Below are 27,737 nucleotides of genomic sequence, written 5' to 3'. Positions count from 1 at the left end.
AAGCTCCTATTCTTGTACTTAATATATTTACTAAACTCCATGATATTATTTGTTTTATTAATTACTCTCTCCACCTGTCCTTACACCTTTAATGATCTGTGCACATATATACCCAGGTCTGTCTGCTCCCGTACCTTTTAAGTATTGCACCCCTTATTTTAGCTTGTTTGTCACTGTTCTTCATACCCAGTCTCATACATGCAAATCATCAAATGTCATCTGCTACACATTCACCAACTTGTCTTTATCCTTTTGGAGTTCCACACTGCCCTCCACACAGTTTAGAATGCCTTCAAATTATGTATTATCTGCAAAGTTTGAAATTGTCCCCTGCACACCAAGATCTGGATCACCATTATAATATTAGGAAAAGCATGATCTCAATATCAAATTTTCTACTCGCTTGACGTTGTTCTTGTTTGCTTCCCTTGGCAAGTTGAACTATTGCCCTTTCATGGTATAACCTGGTTCTGTATTAAATTATTTTGAACACCTCCTACTGATATACCTGTTCACAGATTTGCCCAACTTCTTATCTTGGACAGTCTGTGTCTGGTCATACTGATTGCCTAAATTTAGAATCTCATCATTTTTTTATCCTTCCCGTTCACCATCTCCCAAAGGGGCATCACTTCCTTGTTGTCAGGAGTAACCCCAGCTGCCCTATCTACAAACTACCCCTTCACCACCCCCCCCCCACAGCATGAGACAACAAGGTGTAGAGCTGGATGAATACTCAGGCCAAGCAGCATCAGAGGAGCAGGAAAGCTGACATTTCGGCTTTAGACCCATCTTCAGAAATGGGGGAGGGAAAGGGGATTCTGAAATACATAGGGAGAAAGGGGGAGGTGGATAGAAGATGGATAAAGGAGCAGATAGGTGGAGAGGAGACAGATAGGTCAAGGAGACGGAGTTGGAACCAGTAAAGGTGAGTGTAGGTGGGGAGTTAGGGAGGGGATCAGTCGGTCCAGGCAGGACGGACGGGTCAAGGATGCAGGAGGAGGCTAGTAGGTAGCAGATCGGGGTGGGGCTTGAGGTGGTAGGAGTGGATAGGTGGGAGGACAGGTTAGGGAGGCAGATACGAGCTAAACTGTTTTTGGGATGCGGTCGGGGGAGGGAAATTTTAAAGCTTGTGAAGTCCACAATGATACCATTGGGCTGCAGGGTTGCCAAAATAAATATGAGATGCTGTTCCTGCAACCTTCAGGTGGCATTGTTGTGGCACTGCTGGAGGCCCAGGATGGACATGTCGTCCAAGGAATGGGAGGGAGAGTTGAAATGGTTCGCGACTGAGTGGTGCAGTTGTTTGGTGCGAAACAAGATTAGGTGTTGTGCAAAGCATTCCCCAAACCTCCACCTGGCTTCCCCAATGTAGAGGAGGCCACTTCGGGAACAGCAGAAACAGTATACCACATTAGCAGATGTGCAGGTGAACGTCTGTTTGATGTGGAAGGTCTTCTTAGGGCCTGGGATGGGGGTGAGGTGGAAGGTGTGGGGAAGGCATAGCACTTCCTGTGGTTGCAGGGAAGAGTGCTGGGGCTGGTGGGGAGTGTGGAGCGGACAAGGGAGTCACAGAGAGAACGGTCCCTCCGGAAAGCAGATAAGGGTGGGGAGGTAAAAATGTTTTCAGTGGTGGGGTCGGATTGCAGATGGCAGAAGTGTCAGACGATGATGCGTTCGATCTGGAGGTTGGTGGGGTGGTACAAGAGGACGAGGGGGATTCTCTTTTGGTTGTTATTAAGGGAAGTGGGTGTGAGGGATGAGTTGCGGGAAGTGCAAGAAACACAGTCGAGGGCGTTTTCGACCATTGTGGAGAGAATGTGTTCTTGAAAAACGAAGACATCTGTGATGTCCTGGAGTGGAATGTCTCATCTCGGGAGCAGATCCGGTGGAGGTGAAGGAATTGGGAATAGGGGATGGCCTTTTTGCAGGAAGGTGGGTGACAGGAGGTGTATTCTAGGTAGCTGTGGGAGTCGGTGGGCTTGAAATGGACATCGGTTTCCAGGTGATTGCCAGAGATGGAAACAGAGAGGTCCAGGAAGGAGAGGGAGAGGTATCGGAGATGGTCCAGGTGAACTTAAGGTTGGGGTGGAAGGTGTCAGTGAAGTAGATGAACTGTTCGTACCCCACCCCCCGCAGCATATCTGATTCATTTTATCTATCTGCTTCCTATCCCCTCTGTCCATTTTGCTCCAGGATGTTTATTCTTCTTCTTCTTCCTTTTCGACGGTGGTTAGTGACAGCCTGAACGAGTCATCTTATGACTATCCCGAGGACCCGCTCCTTGAAAACAGCAGCCAGACAGTAATGACCCTCCCACGGCGGTGACACAGCTTTTGGCCTCGCCTATGGAGACGAGTGACAGCAGATGAAACCAGATTAAAACTTCGCACTGGGCCGCTTCCCAACGCCAGCCAATCACGAGTGCTAAACGTCTTTTCCTCCAATCACAGCGTCCGCGGGCGCGCCCGTCGCTAAGGTAAACAACACGAACTGCGATTGGATGAGGTGTCGGCCTTCTCCCAATGGACTTAGGGTTTGTTGCAGGGTAGGCTGTAGCTGTGTGCCGACGTCTCGTCTACTCTCACATTGATGTGGATCACGAGCGGATTAAAACAGAACAGCCGTGTTTTCAACCACAAATCAAAATGCCGTTCGGGTGGAGAAGAAAGGATCAAATGCCCTTTGTAAGTGGGACTAGTGTTTCTCCTCCTCCTCCTCCTCCTCCTCCTCCTCCTCCTCCTCCTCGCTCAAAGTAACGGACACGTCTCATGACGGCGTCGTTGTCAAAAACCGTTTCTAAGATAAAACATTGACACTCCGGAAAATAAATATAACTGGACGCTGCAGATTTTTATTCAATCACATCAGTTTCTCGCGTTTAGGACTATTCATAAAATTCAGGAATTTCGAGGCAGCAATTTATATCAATGTGACTTACAATAAACATAGTCTGTGCTACAGTAATTCGATGGGTAATTTGTTTCGCGCGATTGAAATGGTTTTAGTGTAATGAAGATGCAATTTAGTCCCATAACGAGAAAACGAGTTGGTTCTGAAGTGGGTCAGAGCACATATGATGCGCCGCACTACTTTAAATTTTTTCTCAAAAAGTAAAGCCGATGACTCCCTCTGCGTTTTCAATTACGTTGCTATCTCCAACTTCTCATTGCTTTCAAGTCCTTGGTCATGTTGTCTCCCAAGTTTGTGACAATCTTTTTTAGATCTCCATACTTGAATCTCACCAATGTGGTTACTAACCCTGTCACTAATTACATACTATGTTTGTATGACACACATGCTTCTCCGTCAGCAGCCTTTGACACGGTTGACCACATCACCCTCCTCCAGTGCACCGTTACCATCATCCAGCTGGATTTTTTTTTCTATGCTTTCTTAAAAATTCTTTCATTTATTGATCATCCCAAATTAAGTAGCTTGCTAGGCTTGTTAAGAGTCAACAGATTGTTTTGGGTCGAGAGGCACGTCTAGGCCAGTTAAAGGCAGTGAATTTCTTCTGTAAAGGCCATTAGTGAATCAGATGGTTTCATGGACATCATTATTGAGAATAGTTCATAGTCCTGATTTACTAACTGAGTTTATCTTCCACTACCTCCATAGTGGGGTTTGAACCCACTTCCTCAGACCATTACACTAAGCTTCTGCAATCCTGGTCGAGTGACATTACCACTGTGCTCGTATCTCACCTCCAATCTTCATGTGGTCAGAGAATCACTTGCACCCACATTATTACCTCTGATGTCACCCGTGTTTCTCATCATGGTTCCTTTTTATTTCTTATGGATATGCTGCTCCTCAACAATATCATTTGGAGGAAAAAAAAGCTTATGTTTCCATATGTACTGTGATGGTCCCAAACTTTACCTCACCACAATACTTTTGATCTCTCCTTTGTCTCCAAATTGTGAGACTGCTTATCTGATAAGTACTGGATAAGCAGAAATTTACTCCAGTTAAATATTGAGATGAACAACGTAGTTGTCTTCAGTTTCTACACTGCCATTCTCTCTGTGGCAACTCTGAGGTTGAAATAAGATTTTTGCAAACTTGGTGGCATATTAAACTCAAGATGAGTTTCTGACTATATATCAACACTTGTAAGATTGTTAATTTTCATTTCTGTATCACCACCTGATTCTGCAGCTGCCTATACCTCTGCTATTCAAACCTTCATCTAAACTTGACTATTCAATGTATTTCTTTGCAGCTCCTCCAAGAAGTACGGAAGTGCTCAACTTCTGTGATTCTGGATGATCTGTACCTGGCCGTAAGAAGAAAATAAAGAATAAAGTTTTGAAGAGCCAGACCGACTGCAAGTGTTCATTGACTGATCGTGGAATCAAGAGACCTCGCCAGGGGTCGAGATTTACCTCCCTTGTTATCTCCTCTAGAAACTTCATGTAGTCAAAAATCCAAACCCTGAGTGCTAATCTCACAATTAGCTTTCACACATCACTCTGTGCTTGCTTATTCACATTAGTTTCTACTAAAATTACGTCAGTTTTAAAGTTTTGTTTTCATACCCCTCCATCCTTTGCCCTCACTATCTCTATAATTGCCAAATGTGTCACTTCTGAAATATCTTTATTCAGAAAAGTTCTGGGTTCTTAGGCTCCCAAATAGCTCCATCACTGGTGGCCTTGGTGGCCTTCAGCTGCCAGGGCGAAAAGTGGTGGCATTTCTGCCCCAAAGGTCCATATATCTCCACATTATTTCTTTAAGAGGCTCCTTAGCGGTGTTCTTCATTTCCTTTCATGTAACATTTTGCTAATCATGTCAAATTTTGCTTCGTAATGCACTTACATAGTATCTTGGAATATTACATTTATGTTAAGCATGCATTATGAACATCAATTGTTTCTAAGTTGCATAGAGTGCATAGTTGAATTGAATTAGCTTTATTGTCACCGACTGAAATGAGCACAGTGAAAAGTTTACAGTCACCCTATACAGAATAGTCTTATCAAAGATACGTAGGTGTAGATTGAACAGTTTAGTGTTCTAAATTAGGATATTTCTAGGTTCATGAGATAATCACCAAGAATTGCCTTGTCATTGTCAGTGATCACTCACTAATGAGTATGATTGTCTATCTAAGAAATTTCATTAGTTGCTGGTCACAAGAATTGTATGAGGTCAGTACAGGATAGTTGGAGTTTTAAAAGTTGCACAGTTTTAGGTTTAGAGAGTTAAATTTATCATTGTAACTGTGAATATAAGAATGATGAGTTTAGAAAATAAATAGCAGGCACAGCACTCATAATGTGGGCATTTGTGTATCTGCAGTGTAGAAATACATTGGTGTGAAGTATCATACGTTTAAAGAAAGGAAAGATTGAGAGCTAGTCAATAATTTTGTTTACCCATCTTTGCAGCCAAAGTGAATTTGAGGCTCACAGCAGGTTGGATGTGTTGTTGATTCTTGTCTATCAATGCTCTGACGAAGAGTCATCTAGACTTGAAACACCTTCTCTGTATGGATGCTGCTGGATCCACTGTGACCTCCAGCATTGTTTTGTTTTCAGCATGTAGCTTCATTTAGGAAATATAAGATACAGGTAGCTATGTATTCAATTTGCTTTTTGTTTGCTTCGACTGGACTGGACAGGACAGTTTGTCATGTGGGTTTCATCTTGAATCATTAGCAACACATCTCTCAAAAGCAATAATATAACAGTCGTAAGCTGTCTACGGTAAGATTAATTTTCCAACTTTGTTTTCTGTACACCTGGGCTATTTGCTAGTATAAGGCATGCAAGCTTATTAATACCCTCTGCTGTTGCATGGAATTAAACTCGTGTTTCAGTTACAATACATGGTGGAATTATGGATCTGATTTTATAGTTGATAATCTATTTTTACATCAAATATTTTCTCTCAGTGAGATAGTTGTAAACCTACATCATTTTAGTGAGAAAAATACATTTGCATATTTCTTGAAAAATAGAAATTAATGGGATTGAGAAACAAAGGGTTAACTAAGTACAAATACATAAGTAAGGCCTTTAAATTGCAAACTGAGGTCTGGAATATATCGTTTAAGGGGATAAAATTGAAAAATAATGAAATTATACCAAATTTGTATAGAATCCTGGTTAGATTATACTTGGGATACCATGTACAATTCTGGTTGCCATTCTTTTTAAAAGTGGAAAGAGGCACAGGACAGGGTGCAAATGATTTTCAAGGATGCAGCTAGAAATGCAATATTGTGCTGAACAGGAATGGATGAACAAACTCAAATTCTTATGTTGAAAAAGAAAACGTTGAGGGGTGATTAAAAGATGTTTACATTTATGAACAGGTCTGATAGAATAGACACAGAATGTGTTTCTAATCATAGACAGTACTAAAACTGGAATGAATTAATAAAAAATAATCTCCAAGATATCAAATGGGGAACTCAGCAGAACTGCCTTTCCTGGAATGATGATGATGTGGAACCACAGGAAGCAGTTGAGGTGACTAGTACACATGTATTTAAGGGGAGGCTAGATAATCATATGAGCAAGCAGGGAATAGATGGTTATGTTGATAGTTAGAAATGTGAGATGTCACTCAAGTGGCACATGAATAATTGGGTTGAATGGCCTGTTTCTATTCTGTAGCTTCCAGGTAATTAGAAGAGATTGATAGGTGTTATAAGTCATGAAGTTGGTGGACAGAATAGATGGGGAGAAACTGATTCTGTGGGCTGAATTCTCCCCAAAATCGGCTAAATGTCAATTTTGGGAAGTTTTGTGATCTCTAACAAATTCTCTCTTTCACTTCTGTGCTGCTTGCCTCCATTATCTATGCACCATGCCCCTACAGTGCTGCTCTTGAGCTATTGCGTGCACACCATTGGTGGGAGTGCTTGCCACTACTGGGACCATTTGGGTTTGCATCACCAGCACCGCTTAAATCCACCCTGAGTCCCAGTTCAAACCTGTAAGCCAGGAATATCCCTCCATAGTTACAGCATGGGAAGAATTACCCTGGAGATGGCCCAGGCTGGCACCTTGGCATCAGGGAACTAGAGGTCCTGCTATACAGGGTCTTTGGAGGATTGGATGGAGGTTTTCTGCTAGACAGGGGTCATGAGAGTGAATAGGGGATAAGTGAGGGAGGCAATGAGGAGGGAGAGAAGCGGGGGGAGGAGGAGGACTGGGGGATTGAGGGCTGTGGCAAAGGTGGACCAGGGCTAGCAAAGAGGAGCCTATGAGGTTGCAGTGAGGAAGACCTCTTACCTTTCCTAAATACCCCTTCACCCTCCTTCACAGCCCCGATCCTTGCAGCTGTTCAGGGAAAGATTTTGCCCGTGACTCTAATCTATGAAATTAATGTATTAATGGAGGAAACAAAAACAAAATATCTGCATGCCAAAATGTTTTAATAAAATGCTCACAGAATATGACCATTTTGTGTTTTATGTACAGATGCTGTCTGATTGTTGTTTTGATTTGGAATTTTTGTTTTGTTTTTGTTTCAGATTTCCAGCACCTATGATTTCTTTATCTCTGTGCTATCCACAACCTAAAATACTTCCTTAGAATAAATTTTGCAATTTGTGTATAGTTAATGTAATTGTATTGAATCAATTCTACTGATTCCCTTAGCAAGGCAAACATACTTAATAAGTTTTATTTTCACTGTGAAATTGATTTTGATATTTTGAAAGCAATTGAGGCATTTGATTTGTCGTTTGGATTGATTAATTCATTATGTTTACACTTTTAAAATGTGCATGAAAAGGGATTGTAATACGTATCCACTTCTATGTTGTCATTTCTTTATTCATTCATGGGATAATGGCATTGCTGGCTAGGCCAGCATTTATCGCCTAATCCCCAATTGCTGAAATGGCTATTAAGAGTCAATACACATTGCTGTGGGTCTGGAGTCACATGACCAGATCAGGTAAGGATGACAGTTTCCTACCCTAAAGGATATTAGTGTACCACCTGGATTTTTCTGACAATTGACAATGATTGTTAGACTCCAGATTTTTGCTGAATTCATATTTCACCATCTGCCATGGTGGGATTTAAACCCAGCTCTCTGGATCATTAATCTGGGTCTCTGGATTGACAGTACAGCGATAAGGCTACTCAGCTATTGCCTCCCCATGACATACTATGTGATGCTTCTGTTCTTATAATTCAGTGTTGGTAGTCTGATACGTTGATCATTTTGTATTGTGTTTGTATTTAATGTTTCATAATTACATAGGGCTGACATGATGGACAATGATATTGCCTGAAAGAGTAACTGATGCCAATTTTTGCTTGAACTGCCTGTAAAGGAATCTCAGTTTTGTATATTGGGATGTCATTTGAATTGATTTTTACAAAGCAGAAATTCATTTGAACCTAATTTTATGTAAAGAAGGCAACATTTTCTGATAATATTGATCCACTACTGGAACATTAACTTTGGTAACTTTGCATATTTTCTCCTGTAGATTTGTTGCCTTGACTAACCAAGCTTTCCACCATTTGTTTAGAAACACATAGCTCATGGTTTGGTTCCTGCGGCCACAATAGCTCCCAGAGCTGCCGTTCCCCGCACCCCTCCACCACGTAGCCCAGAGCCTTCTCCAGAGAGACCAAGGTACACTGTATTCTCAGTTTTATTAATAGCTGTGCATGCTTTTTGTTTTAAAAGCATTTATCTAATAGATTTGGTTCAATCTAAGGCTTAAGTTAATTATCTGATCACTTTCACAACATTTTGAGGTGCATTTTGACTGTTGATATTACTGACTTGTATTTGTTGCATCATATTTGATTTGATATCCTAAACAATATTTATAATTGCTAATTGATCTGAAATTACTGTCTGGATGAAAATAATATGCATTACCTAGATCATATAAAAAGATGTATTGCTACTCCTTTGTAACATTTATACATAAACAAATACCTCTTAATTGTTACCTGGGGTGGGGTGTTAGCTCAGTTAGCCAGAAGACTAGCACGTGGTACAGAATATTGTCAACAGCATAGGACTTCATTCCAGTTCAGGTTGAGGTAGACTTGTAGCTTAATAAGTAAAACTATAGCATAAGCTGTAATTTAGCGATCCACAAATAATTGAGGATACAATCTGGAACAGACGAAGTTGTATGGCAGCATTGGGGGAAAAAATCAATTCCTGGGTGTGTTAACTTACGCACTTCTTAAAAATGTAAGCTTTGGGATTCTGCAAAGTATCATGGAATTTGAGTAGAGATAAATAATTATTAACTGTATTTTACAGTGAAATCTGAAATCTTAGAATTGAATTTTAGTACCTTCTGGGATCTTACTACAAAAAAAAGAGCTTGCAGTAGAGGGTTATTTTGAAGAAGAGGCAGGGGTGTAAGGAAACACAATTTTGATTGTCATTATCATTTTAGAATAATGGAAATCTTGAGAATAAAATATGTGTGCAAGATTTCAGTTTGCAAAACGTACATTCTTGGAGAGCAAAACAATCATTAATTTTTTGCCTGATTGCTTCATATACATAGCTGAGAATTATCCTATTGAAAGAATATTGTATTTTTCAATATGTTTTGTTCTGTTGTACTTTGAACTCATTTACAATTTCAGGTCAGCATTGGCAGCAGTAATTTTAACTTCGTGCCTGACTGGTCGTACAGTTGCCATTCCTCAGCGGCATTTGACAGGACTTCGTCAAAGATCTTATTCTGAAAGTGATGGCACATTTTCAGAGCAACAAAGCCTTCTTGAACCTTATGCCACTGTGGCTGATCTGCAGTTAAGGTATTGCACAACAAATTGATGGTGTCTTAATCTGTGCAATTGCTACAAATATCTGTGTCTGTTTTAAAATTATCAGATCTGGCAGCATCTGTGAAGAAAAGAAAAATCAGAGTTAACGTTATAAATATTTCCCTCCCCTCCCTTGTCTGCCTTCCACAGAGACTGTTCCCTCTGGGACACCCTTGTCCACTCTTTCTTCATTCCCAACACCCCCCATAGCCCCACGGTACCTTCCCCTGCAAGCGGCGAAGGTGTAACACCGGCCCATTTACCTCCTCCCTCCCCACTGTCCAAAGTCCCAAACACGCGTTCCAGGTGAAGCAAGACTTCACCTGTACTTAGCAGAATCTAGCCTACTGCATTCACTGCTCACAATATGGTCCCCTCCACACTGGGGAAACGAAGGGTAGACTGGGTGACTGCTTTGCAGAATGCCTACATTCTATCTGTGAAAGACCCTAAACTTCCAATTGCCTGCCATTTTAACACACCACCCCGTTTCCTTGCCAACATCTTTGTCTCTGGCTTGTTGCAGTGTTCCACCGAATGTCGGCGCAAGCTGGAGGAACAACATCTCATTTTCTGGGGGACCCTGCAGGCCTCTGGACTCAATATTGTGATCAATAATTTTAGGGCCTGAACTCTCCCATGTCCTAGGCCCCAGGCCTTTTTATTACATAGCCTGCCATTACATACTGCCCATTGTTAGTCAATCACAGTCCTCATTAACAGCTATTCACCCTCTCGCCAGATTGTTATCAACTCCTTTGTCTACCCAACTGTTCCCCTCTCACTTCGGCCTCTATCCTTTATCCTATTGTTTACTCATTACCCCATCCCCCTACCTGTTTTTTGCATTTAAATTGACATTTTTCCAGCTACCGTCAATTCTGAGGGTTAATGGACCTGAAACGTTAACTCTGATCTTTTCTTCACACATGCTGCCACACCTGCTGAACTTTTCCAGCAACTTCTGTTTTTGTTCCTGATTTAATGCATCTGCAGCTCTTTCGAGTTTTATAAGAAACGATCGTGATTGTTGCAGATTTTCAATCAGAGGTGAGAAATAAGGTCTGTTAGATGACTGTCGTTAATTAGCAAGTTAAAATCTTGCCAACATTCTTTATTGTCCTTGTCTTTTCAGGTTAATATTGATATTCTCTATCAAGAACTTGCATTCTTCCACGCTAATGTGTAGAAGCATAAACCTGTTTTGTGTCATGTCTCTCAACAGTTTGCTAGTTCTCATTATTTGGGCAGCAGTACACTGAAAACTCAAGTGTTTCACATTTTATCAATCATTAGTTATTTGGAAGCTCGTTGTTCCAAAATTGTTTTAACCTAACAAAGTCTCAAGAGATACCTATCCTTAACATTGGTTGGTGACTTTGCCAAAGTTTGAGGGTTAGGGGGAAATACTTGCACTTTGTTGCATTTGTAAGCATCTAACCACTTGTCAGCATAGAATGCTTACATAGACCATAGAACAATACAGCGCAGAACAGGCCCTTCGGCCCTCGATGTTGTGCCGGCCTGTGAACTCATCTAAGCCCATCCACCTACACTATCCCATCATCATTCATATGCTTATCCAAGGACTGTTTAAATGCCCTTAATGTGGCTGAGTTAACTACATTGGTAGGCAGAGCGTTCCACGTAGAACATAGAACATAGAACAGTACAGCACAGAACAGGCCCTTCAGCCCACAATGTTGTGCCGACCATTGATCCTCATGTATGCACCCTCAAATTTCTGTGACCATATACATGTCCAGCAGTCTCTTAAATGACCCCAATGACCTTGCTTCCACAACTGCTGCTGGCAACGCATTCCATGCTCCCACAACTCTCTGCGTAAAGAACCTGCCTCTGACATCCCCTCTATACTTTCCTCCAAACAGCTTAAAACTATGACCCCTCGTGCTAGCCATTTCTGCCCTGGGAAATAGTCTCTGGCTATCAACTCTATCTATGCCTCTCATTATCTTGTATACCTCAATTAGGTCCCCTCTCCTCCTCCTTTTCTCCAATGAAAAGAGACCGAGCTCAGTCAACCTCTCTTCATAAGATAAGCCCTCCAGTCCAGGCAGCATCCTGGTAAACCTCCTCTGAACCCTCTCCAAAGCATCCACATCTTTCCTATAATAGGGCGCCCAGAACTGGATGCAGTATTCCAAGTGCGGTCTAACCAAAGTTTTATAGAGCTGCAACAAGATCTCACGACTCTTAAACTCAATCCCCCTGTTAATGAAAGCCAAAACACCATATGCTTTCTTAACAACCCTGTCCACTTGGGTGGCCATTTTAAGGGATCTATGTATCTGCACACCAAGATCCCTCTGTTCCTCCACGCTGCCAAGAATCCTATCCTTAATCCTGTACTCAGCTTTCAAATTCGACCTTCCAAAATGCATCACCTCGCATTTATCCAGGTTGAACTCCATCTGCCACCTCTCAGCCCATCTCTGCATCCTGTCAATGTCCCGCTGCAGCCTACAACAGCCCTCTACACTGTCAACGACACCTCCAACCTTTGTGTCGTCTGCAAACTTGCTGACCCATCCTTCAATCCCCTCGTCCAAGTCTCTGAGTAAAGAACCTGCCTCTGACATCTGTCTTAAATCTATCACCCCTCAATATGCAGCTATGCCCCCTCGTACAAGCTGACGTCATCGTTCTCGGAAAAAGACTCTCACTGTGCACCCTATCTAATCCTCTGATCATCTTGAATGTCTCTATTACATCTCCTCTTAGTCTTCTTCTCTCCAATGAGAACAGACCCAAGTCCCTCAGCCTTTCTCCATTAGGCCTTTGCTCCAGACCAGGCAACATCGTGGTAAATTCAATTTGTCAAAACTTGTGAAACCAGTTTAATAGTCCATTTTTGTTCAATATTGAAATATCTCTTTGATATCTAATGACGCGATGTACCAAGTTCCTTGGATTCTATGAATGATCTTACATTGAAGGTTCTAATCATTCATCCTCAACTAATTTTTGCTTTGGAGCATACAAGTCTTCGAATCACTTCTTTTCCCCGTTTTAATACTTGTTATTTATATTCAATATTTATGCAGGAATTTTATCCAGGAATTTGACAAGATCCAGAGGGCTTTACATTTTCCTTAATTTTACATTTATATTAAAAGTTAATGGAAAGCAAAATCAGGCTGTGTGAAAGAGGTGCCTGATTTGGATCATATTTTATTTTTATTGGCAAGTTGTTCAAATAAAAAGATTCCCTTAGAATATTTTGGCCATGAATTTTGCTGCATGCTATGGAATGTGGAGATGATTCCTGGCCTTACAAACCCAATCCAAAAGAAACTGCCCTGGAGTGTCAGATTTTCAATCCAGGGTGACAAAGTATCCTGGAGTGGACCGGACAATCCAGGAACAAGCGTGGAGGCAGAATGAATAACAGCCCTCACCCACATAGCCCAACCTTCCCACATGCAAATCTCATTCCCCATTCTTGCTAACACATGACACCTAATTCACTTCACCTATGCCATGAGCCCCCATGCATTCCTTGTTACCCTGGTCTCTGTACTGAGCTACACCTTATGCCCCCCACTCATCCTGTGGTCTTTTAGTGTTCCTATGCCACCTTCACATTCATGTTCCAACCTATTCCCTCTAGCTACCACTTCTGCAGTGCGCTTAGTATTCACCAAGGGCGAAGGTCTTTGAAGGAGACCAGGCTGACTTTAATTTCAGCCTATTGATGTGTCACTGCTTAAAACAAATAACACCCATTAATTTTTAAAAAATCAATACATTAAAATTTCTGTAACTAATCTCTTTTGAATACAAACAATTGTAAGTTATTTGACAATTGTAATTGATTTCTGCACTTTTTTTGGCACATGTTTGTCTAATTTTAACAATCCCAACTGGCTATAGGTAGTTGTTTAAGCAGCCAATTATCTCCCCAAAATGCATATGTCTGAAGCTTTGGCTATTTACATACCCACCCTGCAAAGCTTGTAAATGTTTGACTTTTGGCAAGTTTTGCCATTTTCTAGTGTAAGGCAATATTTTGTAACTGGTTGAAGAATTCCTCCTGCATCTTCTATTCAAAACTTTTGAAACATTTTTAAGCTTGTGCAAATTAAACTGTGGTCTAAGATTCATGGCCACATATAATTTTTTGTATTAATCTGGTAAGTACATTTTAAGTAATTGTGGGAATCTGTTACTGGTTTCCATTATTAATTTTCATTATCTTTGAAAAGGAATGAATGGCAAAGTCCTGTTAGAGGCAGGCCTCGGTTACCACTGCCTTCCGATTCTGAAGAAGAATGTAATGTAGAAGGAGAAGATGATGACCAAGATGTGGAACTGTTGTCAGATAAAGCAGACCAACCACATTACTATGTTCTCGAAAAGGAGGGAGACGTATATATTAAAGAGCCAGTATATGCCATTCCTCACAAGGCAAACCAGGTGACTGTTTACATTTTGCAATGAAGGTCTGAAAACAAGATTCATACTAGACTTGAAACGTTTACTCTTTCTCTCTACAAAGACAGAGCCAGACCTGTAGAGTTTCACCACCATTCTCGCTTTGTTTCAGATTTCCAGTATCTGCAGTATTTTACTTTTGTTTGAATGCCAAAGTATTAGATGGTACATAAATCGGCAGAGTTTCATTGTAAATCCTGGTGGTGTCTCACTTTCATTCCAAGTACAAGGAGACACAGACTTGAACATTTCTAGTGCATAGCCTGTTCAGCCATCCATTGCTATTCCACCTGAAACTGACAGTGCCCTTAGGATTTCATACATGCACAAAATAATACATAAATCCCAGAAGTTAATAACAGTGATTTAATACTTCCTGTGTTGTTGAGATGCCCAAAACCACAATCAATTTGGTCATAGATCACAAAAGAGCAGCCACGGGCCTTCTGCCTCAAAATACATGTGGAAACATGGTTAATTGAAAACTTACTCATAGTTGTTCCCCTACGATCTTGTGAGAGACCAGAGTGATGTGGATAAAGGGACTTAAATTGACATGGAGAGTATTGAGTGGTGGTGGGAGGTGAATGTGTTTTAGAGTTCACATGGGTGGCCATGTAGCGTGTCTGCTTTGAAGGGCTAGGGCCAGGGCTAGAGGGTTTTTAGTAGAGCTGGAGCCAAGTGTCAGCAGGCTGTCTTTGCACTTGGTAGCTTCTGTGATTGTTTCTGCATTGTTTCAAGGGGCTCCAACTAGCACTAGCAACCCCACCCCTAACTCCAGAAATGAAATTCTGGGCACTCACGAAAGCTGCTCTTGAGACAGAAATGGGAAATCAAGAGTTTTCCGAGCACTGAGTACATGATGGAGGAATGGAAATTGAGGCCTGGCAGAGACAATTTGACCCAAATGGTCTTTTTCAACAATAATAATTATTTATAATTCTCTGTTTAAACATCCAGCAATATTGATGCCACAGAACCTGTAGAGATTTCTTGCTTTCATTGTTGTCGTATTTATATTCTAAAAATACTGGACAATAGTGGTAAGGTATTAGAGCTGATCAACAGCGGCAAAGAGCACAATGAGAATACAGTATAAAGGATGCCATTGTGACTTTAATTAGGGCTGTTATGGGCAGAAACCTGATTGAAGAGAATCAAACAAGGAGTTGCGGCAAGTGTGAACATGCATTTGGAATATTGTGAACATATTCTAGAATTTGTAATAGCAAACTGAGCTTGGCAGTAGAGTGGTAGTTTGAAAGATATGAGTTTTTTTGAGCAAAATGGAGATGATGGCGATTTTAAAAGGGAGAGGAGTAGCACTTGAGGTGAAGGAACCACTTACATGTCAGCTGTAGAATGTTCATGACACAAACCTCTGAGTTTAATGACGTAATTAAAATAAACTGTAGTTGAACATGCAGCTGGCATCTTCTAATTAAAGTAAAAGTACTGTGCAGTTCATTTTGAAAAATAAGAAATGTTTATTGTGCTGAGATTGAACTTGCAGGAAGAAGTCTTTTTACAGCCAGTTGGTGGTGCTGTACTCACAGTGCCAATAAACTTGCCGTGAAAAGGGAACAAATAATTTGTGTAGAAAAAGTGACACTTCCATTGATCTGCCTGTGAACCATGTCACATGACAGATCAAAACATTTATATAAATTTTGTGCAATATATAATGTTTAAAATTGTGTTAAATAAATGTTAAAAGGGTGGCATGGTGGCTGAGTGGTTAGCACTGCAGCCTCACAGCGCAAGGGACCCGGGTTCAATTCCAGCCTCGGGCGACTGTCTGTGTGGAGTTCGCACATTCTCCCCGTGTCTGCGTGGGTTTCCTCCGGGTGCTCCGGTTTCCTCCCACAGTCCAAAGATGTGCAAGCTAGGTGGATCGGCCATGCTAAATTTCCCTTAGTATTGAGGGTGTGTGGGTGGGAACCTTCAAGTGGCGGTGTGAACTTGTTGGGCCGAAGGGCCTGTTTCCTCACTGTAGGTAATCTAATCTAAAAAAAACTCAGTTTCAGGAATTAATCTCGATTGATGCTCCAGGGCATTACTTGGGAACCACTGCATTGGTAGAGGTGTGGTTTATGGATGAATGAAAAGGCTAGAAAACATTTGAATTTGAAGGTAGTACCTTACAAAGACTTTAAGATCAATGAAGAGAGCTAAAGGAGAATGTCAAGAAATAAGCACAGATGTTAAAATGAGGAAAGGAAAGCCAAAAGTATGTGTCAGGAAAAAAAAATCAGAAAAAATTTCAAAGTATTTTATAAATTTATCAATGAAAGGAGAATTGATAAAAGTAAATCAGAATTCCTAAGAGATGGGATTTGTAGGGATTTGTAGTGGATGATTACAAATGGCGGAGGTATTAAATAGACAGGTTGCTTTGGTCTTCAATAACGAGATGAATATTGGGGAGAAGATGGAGCTTAAATTATTTGAGAGTAAGGGGCACAATACTGTGTTGGATGATTGGAAAAAATCATTTGTTAGTTAAGCCAAGGAAAGATGAAGAGCCAGAGCTTATTTGGATACATCTAGCTTTTATAATAAATTAAGTGAGAACATTGAAGAGGCCCATGAAATTATCTTTCAGGGCTATTGAATTTGGATGAGTGCCTGAGGTATGGAGAGTCGCCCATTGTAGTACATATTTTTAAAAAGGGAGATAAAATAATTTGGGTCATTGTAGGTGGAGTAAAAGCATCAATTTCGGGAAAAGTTTTTTAAATCCTTTAGTAAAGGATGAATTTACCACCTATCTCGATATAAAGCAAGTGGTTAGACATGCCCATTGCAGATTCCAAAAGGGGTGCTGGCACTTGGAATACTTCATAGTTCTTCAGCCAGCTAGCAGACATATTAGATAAAGAAAATGTTGAGTATATATATTGCATGTGGACTTTAGAAAAACCTTTGGCAAAATACCATATAGGGGATTGTTGCAGAAGATGCCTGAAATTAGGAGGAGTGAAGCAAAGTGTATTAAAAGTGCTCAGTAAGGCGAAAAGAGAATTAAAATTGAGGAGAGGGGTGTGGTTGAAATGGTTAGTAGTGTCTGACAGGTTACGGTTCTGGACCCACTTTTGTTAACTGTGTGCATGCCTCCATCAATGATTTTAGATATAGAATTACGAAAATAGAAATTCGGACCAGAGGTCGAGTATTTGGCCCTTCAAGCTTGTCCACCAATAAACAAAATCATGTTTGATGTGTTTGTATTCCAAATTTCACATTCCCATTTATCCCTGATAACATATGTTTCACTTGCCTAACAAGAATCTATCCTCCAATGCCGTGGAAACATTCAGTGACACCCCTCCCCATCACCATCTGAGGCTAAAGTCTCTCCACTCTCTGAATGAAAATTATTCTTCTCATCTTTGTCCTAAAAGGACACACCTAATTTAAAACATTGTCACCTAGTTTTTGTCAAGAACTATTCAAATTACTGGGGAATGTGATGTGGCTGTGGAAACTGGTTTTAGCAAATAGCTGGTCAAACATCAGGAGTGACAGTGAAATTAATGATGGTGAACAAGAAAAAGGATTGGAATGGAAATCCCATTGGAGAGGGGAGCAGAACGTATTCAAGGTGGGCAGTTATGAGGAACGTGCGCCAGACCCAAAACATTAACTCTGATTTCTCTTCACAGATGCTGCTAGATCTGCTGAACTTTTCCAGCAATTTCAGCTTTTGTTTCTGATTTATAGCATCTGCAGTTCTTTTAGTATTTATTTACTATTTAAATCACTCCTCACTCTTCTGAACCCTCATGAAAACAAGCCCAGGCTGTCCAAATTTTTCTTTAAGACAACCAGCTCATTTCATGTATCAATCCTCAACCACCAGAAAGAATTCACATACTTCTTTAAATAAGGAGACCAAAACTGCATGTAGTATTTGAGATGTGGTCTTACCAATATCCTGTATAAAAGAAACACAACATCCTTAATGTTATGAGATAACAAGGTGTAAAGCTGGATGACTGCAGCAGGTCAAGCAGCATCAGAGGAGCAGGAAAGCTGATGTTTTGGGTCTGGACCCTTCTTCAGAAATATTCTTCCTCAATATTATGTTTCGTTAGAGTCAAAGAGGTCTATGCAAAATCAGCCTTTTGCTTTCCTTTCTGGATTCTATCTCTTGATTTTCTATGATTACCCGAGCCTCATACCCAGCACCTTTCACTCCACTTACTTTAAAGTTCCTTCTACTTTCCTAGTTATGTGGTTCCTGAGAATGTAGCCCCAATATGATTCAAGTGCAGACAGTTCCAATGACACAGATCTCATTTTCCCCAAAACTGGTGCTGCTGTGTCCCATGAACTAGAATCTACTTCTCCCATGTCAGTCTTTGAGTGTTGTATTCACTTCTCTAATCTTATTAGTCTTATCTCAATTTGTACATGGCCCCGGCAGTAATCCATAGATATTACCTTTGAGTTTCTACTTTTATACTTGTATTTTCTCATACTTCCTCAGCAGAGCCTCTTTCTTAGTTTGACCTATGTCATTGGTTCAAATGTGGACCATGACTACTGAATCCTTCCCTTTGTACTGCCAGTTCCTCCCCAGTCTAGAGCAGGTATTTGAAACCAGACAACTCACCTGTCTGAACTCAGCTCTTTGCTGAAGAGAACAGCGTCAGTCCCCCTTTACAATATTGTCCCCATCACCACAAGATTCCCTCTTGATCTCCTGACTTGAATGGCATCCTGTACCATTGTGTGTTCGCTCAGCCAGTGCACAACCATAGTTCTGATTCAAACATGCTGGGAAAATGTCACACTTACTGGACAATTCAAACAGCTGATCCCCTTACCTGCCTCATTTACAGCCACATTCTCCTGTCCTTGACCATTGCCCAATCAAAAGACTGTGCCTAACACTTGTGATTGTTTTGGAATGAAGTCTCCAAGTATCTTTCCTCCTTCTTCCCCCACCCCAATCCCCCCAATCCCCCAATCTACAGCAACATTCACAGCTTGACCTCCAGCTCAGTAACTCTGATCCAAAGTTCCGAATGGAAGTAAGTTTTGTGCTGGGAGAAAACATAAAGACATGGTTGCCAGGTTTACCTCAAATTTTGAAAACTGTCGCAAATAGAACCGATAGAATGCTATCCCAAGCTGATAAAATATATAACGAAGGCCCAATGAAAACCTCTGCAAAAACCTTAAGACCTTAGTTAGATTGATGTCTGCCATTTTGGACTGCACTTTATGGAAAGCATAGATAAACTTTAAAAAAGATACAATGAGACTATTTTAGATGCTGCTTGGTATAACATATTAAGACTTAAAAAGAAGTCCAATTTTTCTATCCCATTGCAACAGTGCAGAGCAATATGATGGAATCACAAACTTGTTACAGTGTAGAATTAATTAATTGATCTTTGAGGTGTCAAAAAGATGGGACTGGGAGTCTAACTATTTTGAGTATTTGATGGGGCAAGGATGAATGACCAACAGATGAAAATTTAAATGTAGGAAACTTAGAACAGTGGTAGGAAAAATGTCTTTATACAGGAAGGTAAAATGTTAAGGAGTTCAAAGCCACGGCTAGTGAGACAGAAACTTTCTTCAAAAATCAAGATTAAAGTTGAAAGGTAGTTCCAGAATTATGGGAAAGGGTTACGTTGATGTGGTCAGGACCATTTGCTTGCATGAGGAAAGCACTCAGACAGATATTTTGGATCAAATGATTTGTTTCTGTTTGACAGCTTCTTTGTTTTTGCATGTATTTTCTGTAAATGAAATGTTAAACTAATGCTATGTATCTCAGTTCTGGTAGTTCACGTGGATGATTAAATCCCAAAGCACTAATCAAAAAGGAGCAAGTAGCTGTTTTTGTGTCCTGCCAACATGCTTTCTTTAGCTCTATGCATTTGCTGTCCGGCTGTCCCTGGAAGAATGATCTTTTGCAGCTCCTATAATTGCCCATCTTAAGCAGTTGCCAGTTGTAACTGTTCACACTGATTCTGGGCAAACTATAACAGATTAACCTTGGGAACTCTTTAATTTCTTCTGAACATATGATACTTTAGATTATGAAGAGAAATATCTTGCTCTGTATATGGGTTAGGTAATCTGCTCAGCATGTCAGTTGTAATCATCCTTGCTTATATCTCACTTCAAAGACATATCCTTTGAGATTGATAACTGATTAATTTACATCACATGTGGTCTGTTCCTCCATAGTATGTGTATTTTGAATCTTGTGCACTGTGATTGTACCAAAGATCTGTGTGTACTCGTAGCCATGCCACTGCTACTACAATCTACTAGCTAGAAGATTTCAGGAAGCCAAGTTGAACTTACATATTAGCACTTCTGTGTGATTCTGCCAATGTAAGGATTTAATAATTCATCGTATGCTGAAAGACAGTCTCTCATAGGCAGTACCATGGAGTGCCATTTGCTGAGGTACATGTCTTTCGGGATGTGTCATGGTACTAGTAAGTTGCCATAGCCTTACTGGACCATAGGGCTATTCTGTCATTAGAAAGAGATGACTGGTGGTGGTTTAACCTGAGGCGGGGAGCCAAGTTAAGAAGGGGAGTCCATTATGGTAACCTCAGCCAGTGTGGGAATTGAAACTCTGCTAAATAAAACCCAAAAGAACTGCAGATGCTGTAAATCAGGAACAAAAACGAAGTTGCTGGAAAAGCTCAGCAGGTCTGGCAGCATCTGTGGAAGAGAAGCTATGCTGTTGTATGCCTATATTACAAACCAGCCATTCAGCCAACTGAGCTAATGTACCACTGAAGTGGTCATATGTTGGTACCAGCTCCTGTGCTGATTTTTAGCTTCAAAAGTATGTTTTCCTGCCTTTTCAGGGCATATAATGTCAATGGTTTTGAAATCTCTGATCCTCCTTCGACCTTCATGGTGTGTGAGGTTAACAATATAGAAAGCTTGGTCGTCATCTGAAATTTGCCTTTTGCTTGGTTGAGTTTTAACTGTGACTTATTTTCATTTGTTTTTCTTCATAACACTTTCATTTTTGCTGCTGTATTGTTGTTGAACCATCTTGTTGGTCATCTGTTCTTTGTTTTGGGATCTGACTTCCCCATTGAAACCAGATTTGCTACCCTTGCATACCCAATATCCTTTGGTGCCATATGTTTGTCAGATATTAAGAAAAGGTGGACAGCTTTTGGACAGATGTGACAAACTGCACTGTTGTAGGTTTTGTTTATGTGCTGTGCTTTGCTGACTGTAGCAATAATGTTGACTGTACCTAAAGCATGTGATTGTCTCCTGGCCATTGTGCCTACATATTTGTATCAGTGTCAAGTTATGCATCAATTGTATGGCCCTTTTTTTTTTGCACAAAATATCCTTCCTAATGGCTTTGATTAATGTATAGTTGATGTTTAATTCTGTGAGCCTCTCTGACAGTTCCTTTTCAGAAGGCACCTTCATGACCTTTGGTGGCATCATCTGATAAAATGATCAATAGCTTCTTGGGGTTGCTGTCTGCATGACGAGTTAGACTCTGTTAATCATGAAGTTATTTCTTATTTTGAGATAGTCTTAGAGTATTTTTCAGATCTTTTCTGAACCTTTCTGATTTTTCCACACAAGACCAGATATGTTAATTGTGCAAAAACCCTCCTTTCCAATGGTCAGCAAGTTTTTAGAGCTGTTTTCTCAGGGCCATGTATTGCTTGATCTATAAAATCAGACTGTAGATGTTATCCTAATAATTGTAATTCAGTCGGACCAAAACTGGGTATCCATTTCATGGTGATGTTTTTGCTATCCATGATTCTGTCTTAAATGTCTTGCTCGAAACCACTTTAAGACATGACACTTTGTGTCAATGTCAGTTAAATCTAGTATTTCATGGCCTCTATCCCTTCAGAGTTGCTGCTTTGAGAATTGTAGGTTTGGATTATTAGCTTTCTGCCTGTAGGTGGCGGTCATGCCGAAGGAGGATTGACGATGTCTAAGATAACACACTGTGGAGCTGGAGGAACACAGCAGGCCAGGCAGCATCGGAGGAGCAGAAAAGTTGAGGCTTCATGTCAGGACCCTTCTTCACACCCTTCCTGACCTGTGGCCAGATCTGCTGTGTTCATCCAGCTGCACACTGTGTTATCTTAGACGTTGTCCTTCAGCATGAATACCACCTACAGGCAAGTGTTATCTCTGACTCAAGCATTTGCAGTTCTTATTATCTTAACTATGTCTAAGATTGTTTCTACAAAATGGTATGGAATGGAGAAACAAACTCTGAAACCAGCCGAGGTCTTGACACAGATTAACCTTTTTAAAATCCATCCTACAAAGCTTCCCGGTGCTGGTCTAACTAAAAACTAAACAAAAACCAATGTGTTTTTAAACTTTATTTTCTTCTAAGGTAGCTGTGAAGATGTGATTTCAGAACCGTTTGCCTTTTTTGTTACGTCAGATCAGCCTTTCTTTTCTTTAAAGGAGAGAGAGAGAGCGAGGCAGAGAACTCAGTGCTTCAGTTTCAGTCTGTAAAATTTGGTTTTGATTATGTTTGTAACTTCAGCCTTTTTATTATTAATTAAGGCAATCCTAGAATAAAAAGAAATTACCTGCATCTTCTTGCATGTCCTATAATTAGATCTGTACAGCTGTCTGTACTCATAGAAACTGATTTTGCTGATTGTTTGAAATCTCTGATGTTGAACGCAGTTTTCTGATTGATGTGCAGTTGTTTTTCTGAATATGTACTTCCAAGCAATTGGAATTTTAAAAAGATGGCCATAATGTAATTTCACCTCCGGAGGACGTTTTATCTCTTGTGGCAATTCTTATGTTATCTCCCAAAAAGTAAAAACGTAGTAGGATACAATGGAATTGACAAATTCAACATGCATCTATTACAACAACTTATATGTACAAACGTTACATTCGCAGGCACAAATATTTCTGGGATAACATTAAGCTAATATGTTACACACAGTGTTTTGTAACATGTCATACTTCAAATGATTCTCAGATTAGATGTAGTGTGAGATCTTTATGCCCTCTGGTCATATGCTGTGATACAATGGTGACATTGTGAACATGTCTTTTAAAGGTGAATTGAGCTGTTTACAATAAGGCACAACACAAACCAGCAATGTTACTTGCCAGTACTTAAAACGTAAAAATTATTTGCAGTGGAATGAATGAACATTGTTTTATTCTCTGAAGAGCTTAACATGTATACATCAAATAAATAGATCAACATCACACCATTATACATACTTTAGCACTTTGTTTCTTGGCAAGATGTCACGTTTGCTCAACTTCTGGAGGAGTTGAGCATCTTGGGAAGCAGCATCATGATTTATGCTTGTAATTGCTCGTGCAGTCACTGGAAATCTCTCTTTGATTTATGATTTAATAATGGTACGCGGTATCTTGTCATTGGATGATTTTTACCATAAACATAATGTGTTCAGTTATAACTTATTTGGAAGATGCCAGTAATGGTAAAATAAAATATTACTGTAATTTTCCATCTTTGGTGAGAGAAAAGCTTTCAGGTGAAGAATTTTTAACTTTTGAAATCAATGTCTTGGCATTTTATTTTTCCTCGTGTAGGGAGGGGTGTGGTGTTTCTAAATCAATGTAATTGAAGTTTACCTTTGGTGCCATCATCTATAGATTTTTAAAAATATATAGTTTTGAAGTCTGCAGGGTTCTTGGGCTTTTGATATAATTCTTATATTTTGGAAATGTAATATTTTTCTGAATCTCATTTTCTCTTCTGTTTATCTTTTTCTTTTATCCATTATTTATGAAGAATGAAATACCAGCATCTGTGAGCAGTGATCTTACTGACATTTCTACCTACGATGTAGCGTCTACCACTCTGATATATGAACCAAAACCTACACAAGTTGAAGGTAAGCAACATTAATTACTTTAATATTGACTTTGAAAAACATTGGGGTATGCTTTTAGACTTGTAGGTATAAACCTGAATGGTTGTAACTAGACGTATAATAAGCAAGTCTGCTGCTGCTTAGCTTGTTGCCTGTGATAGTCAAACTGATAATCAAATCCATCTGCAACAACCCTAAATGCTTCCTATATGATAGAAGATTAGGTGAAGTACTGTTCTAAGATATGCAAAGCAGTGTGTTTTGTGGCTTTGTAGTGGCAATTGCAAATGATTTATTCACTGCAATTTCTATATTCTAGGGAAGATGTGTATTGTATCCACTAATTAAATTATAACAAATGGCTGAGTAGGTTATTGAGTGCAAAATTAATGATGCTTTAGAAATTTTTAGTTAGACCAGCAATGGTGAGTTTTGTAAGATGGGCAATTCTAGAGTGTTAAAACCTGCCTGGACTCCTAAACATTTGTTGGAGTTTTGAAGCCTTGACATGAGCTACTTTGTCACTAATTCATGTTCGCTAATCAGCCACTGTCTCTGGGTCAGCTGGATATTTAACAACTTTGACCCTTGCTTGACTTTGAACTTTGTTTCAAAAAGTGATTGCTTTTAATTCAGTATTGCACATCTTCAACCTTACCTTTGCTTCCCCATTCGTAGAGGTTTCATACACGCCTCTTCATACATACATTTAGAGTCACCTCTGGACCTAATTAACCTCGCATTCTTTTCGCTGACTTCCCTTTTTCCAATAAAACTCAATTTACCATGTTTAGTTCTACACCATATATCTATCATCCTTGTTCTTACAGATTGGCTGTGGCTTTTTGCTCCACCTATTTTTAAACTTTTGCCTTTGTCTTGTTATGCTTCACTGGGGTAGTATGGTAGAAATTAAATTCTGCTATTCCCAGGGTCATCATAAAAGTTAAAGATTTTATTATAGTTCAGAAAATTACCAATTTACTCATCTTTTAAACCCATGTTAATAGAAGGCATGGACCAGCTTTCTGTACTTAACAAGAATTACTATTTATTGTAGATGAAAAGGCCCTAGCTACATGTAAACAACTATGAACTGACAACATGTGACTGTTGTTCTGAAATGCCCTTGTAAACTCCTTCCTACACACACATGCAGGCAGGCAGAAAGCATTAGTGGAGAGAAACACTGGAAAGGCAGTTTAGTAGTCCCTGTTCACAGGGTTTGCTTAGATGATCCTTATGTTTGTCAGGGCTGGCTGTTCATCAATATTTCCCTCTCTCTTCCTTGCAGCAGGCACAAAGCAAGTCTTTGTCTTGTTGCTGAAAAGCCACAGCTTACAGCAAGTGGTGAGGGAGAATGAATTGGCTTTCTTCAGGCTTTAAGTGTCTATTGCTGCAGATAAAGGAATACCACCTCTGCTTCCAGAGGTTTAAAGGCTCCTGGCCATATTGTGCACAACTACAAGCTGTTCAGCTACCTAGAGCCAATCACAGTTGTTGGCAGTCAGAAGATCTTTGTCAACAACAACTGGTTGAAACTCCGTAGACCAACCAGCTACTTGTTTCCAACTGAATCTTAATTTCAACATCTGTTATCTGCAACTAACCTGCCTCATTTGTTTTACAAGCAACAGTGTAAACAGCACTTCTAAAATGTACTAGTACTTTGCTTTTAAAAGGTGCAGCAATCCATTACGTAATCCTTTAATTTTAAGACTCCTTTTCCCATTTCTGTGACCTTCATGATGAAGAGCAGTTTGAATACAAATTTTTGTTGTGGCCTGTTCTTTGCTTTTGGATGAAGAATTGGCACTTGTAGAAAGAGAATGTTCAGGCGTCTAATTGATCTAAATGCTTATTTTAACCAATTTTTTTCAATATGCTTGTAACAGACTTTCGCATAATCATTTGTAGAAACCTGTGACTTTTTTGTGATTACCTGTCACAATATTCATTCTTTTTACAGTGCATTGTGGTAATGCCTTATGATAGTTTACTCCATTCATTTGTAGGATTTGTTGTAGTGCTGATAAGCATTTTACTTTAAATTATCATTAACTTTCCTTGGTGCTATTATGACAAATCTGACCTCTTACCGTCCATCTTCATTTATTATAATGATGTTTGTTCTGGAACTCTGTTTTTGCTTTTTTAGGTGTTGAATTGCAAATGTTCTGTAATTGTTTCATTTGCAGATTGATCTTTAAGCTTGCATCTTATTGATAATTATTTATGAAAATAAGGATTGTTATACTGTCAAGTAGGTTGGCACAATTTGGGGAATATTCAACTACAGTCTAAACAGATTTTATGTTTCAATATGCATAACATGAAATTGTTCTCAGAAAAATGTAATTTTAGAAGTAATGAAAATACTGAACTCAAGCATCATTTTGGTTTTGGCATTGATTATTAACCTCAGAATTAATCATTTCTAAGTTTCATTGACTTGGGCACCACTGGACCACAATAGCCCAAATAAATTAATTCTAGAAAGTTAATAACTTTATGGGCTGACCAGCAGTTCTCACAAAATAATTATACTCTGAATGATCACGCACAAGGTCCTTTTCTGTACACTTCATTAGCTAATGACTTTGTTCTGTGTTGGTCATTTCCATTTCATTGGGATACAGCTGGCATTTATAATCTGCTAGAAGATAAATGCTGACGAGCAATAACCATGTCTTTTGTATATTTTCCAATATCTAGTGTAGTCAGGCCTTTTTATCTGAGCTGAGGAGCAACTTGTAATGTTTTGCATTTCCTCTAATTTTATGCTCCTGCAGATCCATTTTTATTTCATTGGACATTTTTAAAAAATATGTATTCTGGAGCACTTAGTGTCTGTCCTTTACATCTGCAGGCCTTTTTGCTTGTCAGGGTATATGACCACACTTTGGTGTTAACATTCATATTGCAAATTGCTATGCCAATATTTCCCATTCACCTGTTAATGTTATTAAAATCTTTGATTAATACCTGATGCAGTGGAGTGAGTTTATGAACCCTCACCTTTTTGTGCACAGATGTAGCTTATGATGTGGAGGTGATGTTGGACTGGGAAGGACAAGGTCAGACATCACATGGCACCAGGTTTTAGTCCAATATGTTTATTTGAAATCACAAGCTTTCGGAGCATTGCTCTGTCGTCCTTCACCTGACAAAGGAGCACCACTCCGAAAGCTTGTGAAAGATAACTTAGATTTATAATCTGACAATGAGCAATAGTCAGGTGCATTTGAAAATCTTCCTTCTTTTCCTCTTCCAGAACATACTCGAGTTCACACATCTCAGGTAAGAAAATCAAGGACTTGAAATATTTTTCTAGGGTAGAACGGGTGCTATATGTGTGAAACATAAGAAATTTGACCCCTCAAGCCTGCTTTGCCTTTGAATAGGTTCATGGTTGATCTGATTATGACCTTCACTCCAATTTCTTGCTGACCTCCCTCTCTCCCTCCCCTACAACTGCTGACTCTCTGCAACCCATCCTTGAATATCTTCAATGTCGCACCTTCCACTGGCCTGGGGTACAGAATACTAAAGGTTACTTACCCTCAGGGTGAAGAAACTCCTTCTCATATCTGTTTAGAATGAAAACCCTTTAGTTTTACATTGTGTCCTTTAGTTTTAG

The 27,737-nt window shown here is 39.8% G+C and overlaps 1 protein-coding gene across 2 annotated transcripts in view; it reads left to right on the top strand.

The window, feature by feature from the left end:
- The first annotated feature begins 2,532 nt into the window (after window positions 1–2,532).
- cep89 (centrosomal protein 89) overlaps window positions 2,533–27,737 on the top strand; it is a 115,396-nt gene continuing 90,191 nt past the window's right edge. For both annotated transcript variants that reach the window (XM_048546660.2, XM_048546659.2), the window contains exons 1-6: window positions 2,533–2,687; window positions 8,507–8,613; window positions 9,597–9,770; window positions 14,009–14,219; window positions 24,016–24,118; window positions 27,372–27,397. In XM_048546660.2, the coding sequence (XP_048402617.1) occupies window positions 2,649–2,687; window positions 8,507–8,613; window positions 9,597–9,770; window positions 14,009–14,219; window positions 24,016–24,118; window positions 27,372–27,397 (660 nt within the window). In that variant the 5' untranslated portion in view covers window positions 2,533–2,648. The remainder of the gene's footprint in view (window positions 2,688–8,506; window positions 8,614–9,596; window positions 9,771–14,008; window positions 14,220–24,015; window positions 24,119–27,371; window positions 27,398–27,737) is intronic.

This window comes from Stegostoma tigrinum, chromosome 16, assembly GCF_030684315.1.
Source record: "Stegostoma tigrinum isolate sSteTig4 chromosome 16, sSteTig4.hap1, whole genome shotgun sequence".
NCBI lineage: Eukaryota > Metazoa > Chordata > Chondrichthyes > Orectolobiformes > Stegostomatidae > Stegostoma > Stegostoma tigrinum.
The sequence above is the reverse complement of the archived record's forward strand: the minus strand, read 5'-3'. Positions and strand labels throughout refer to the sequence as shown.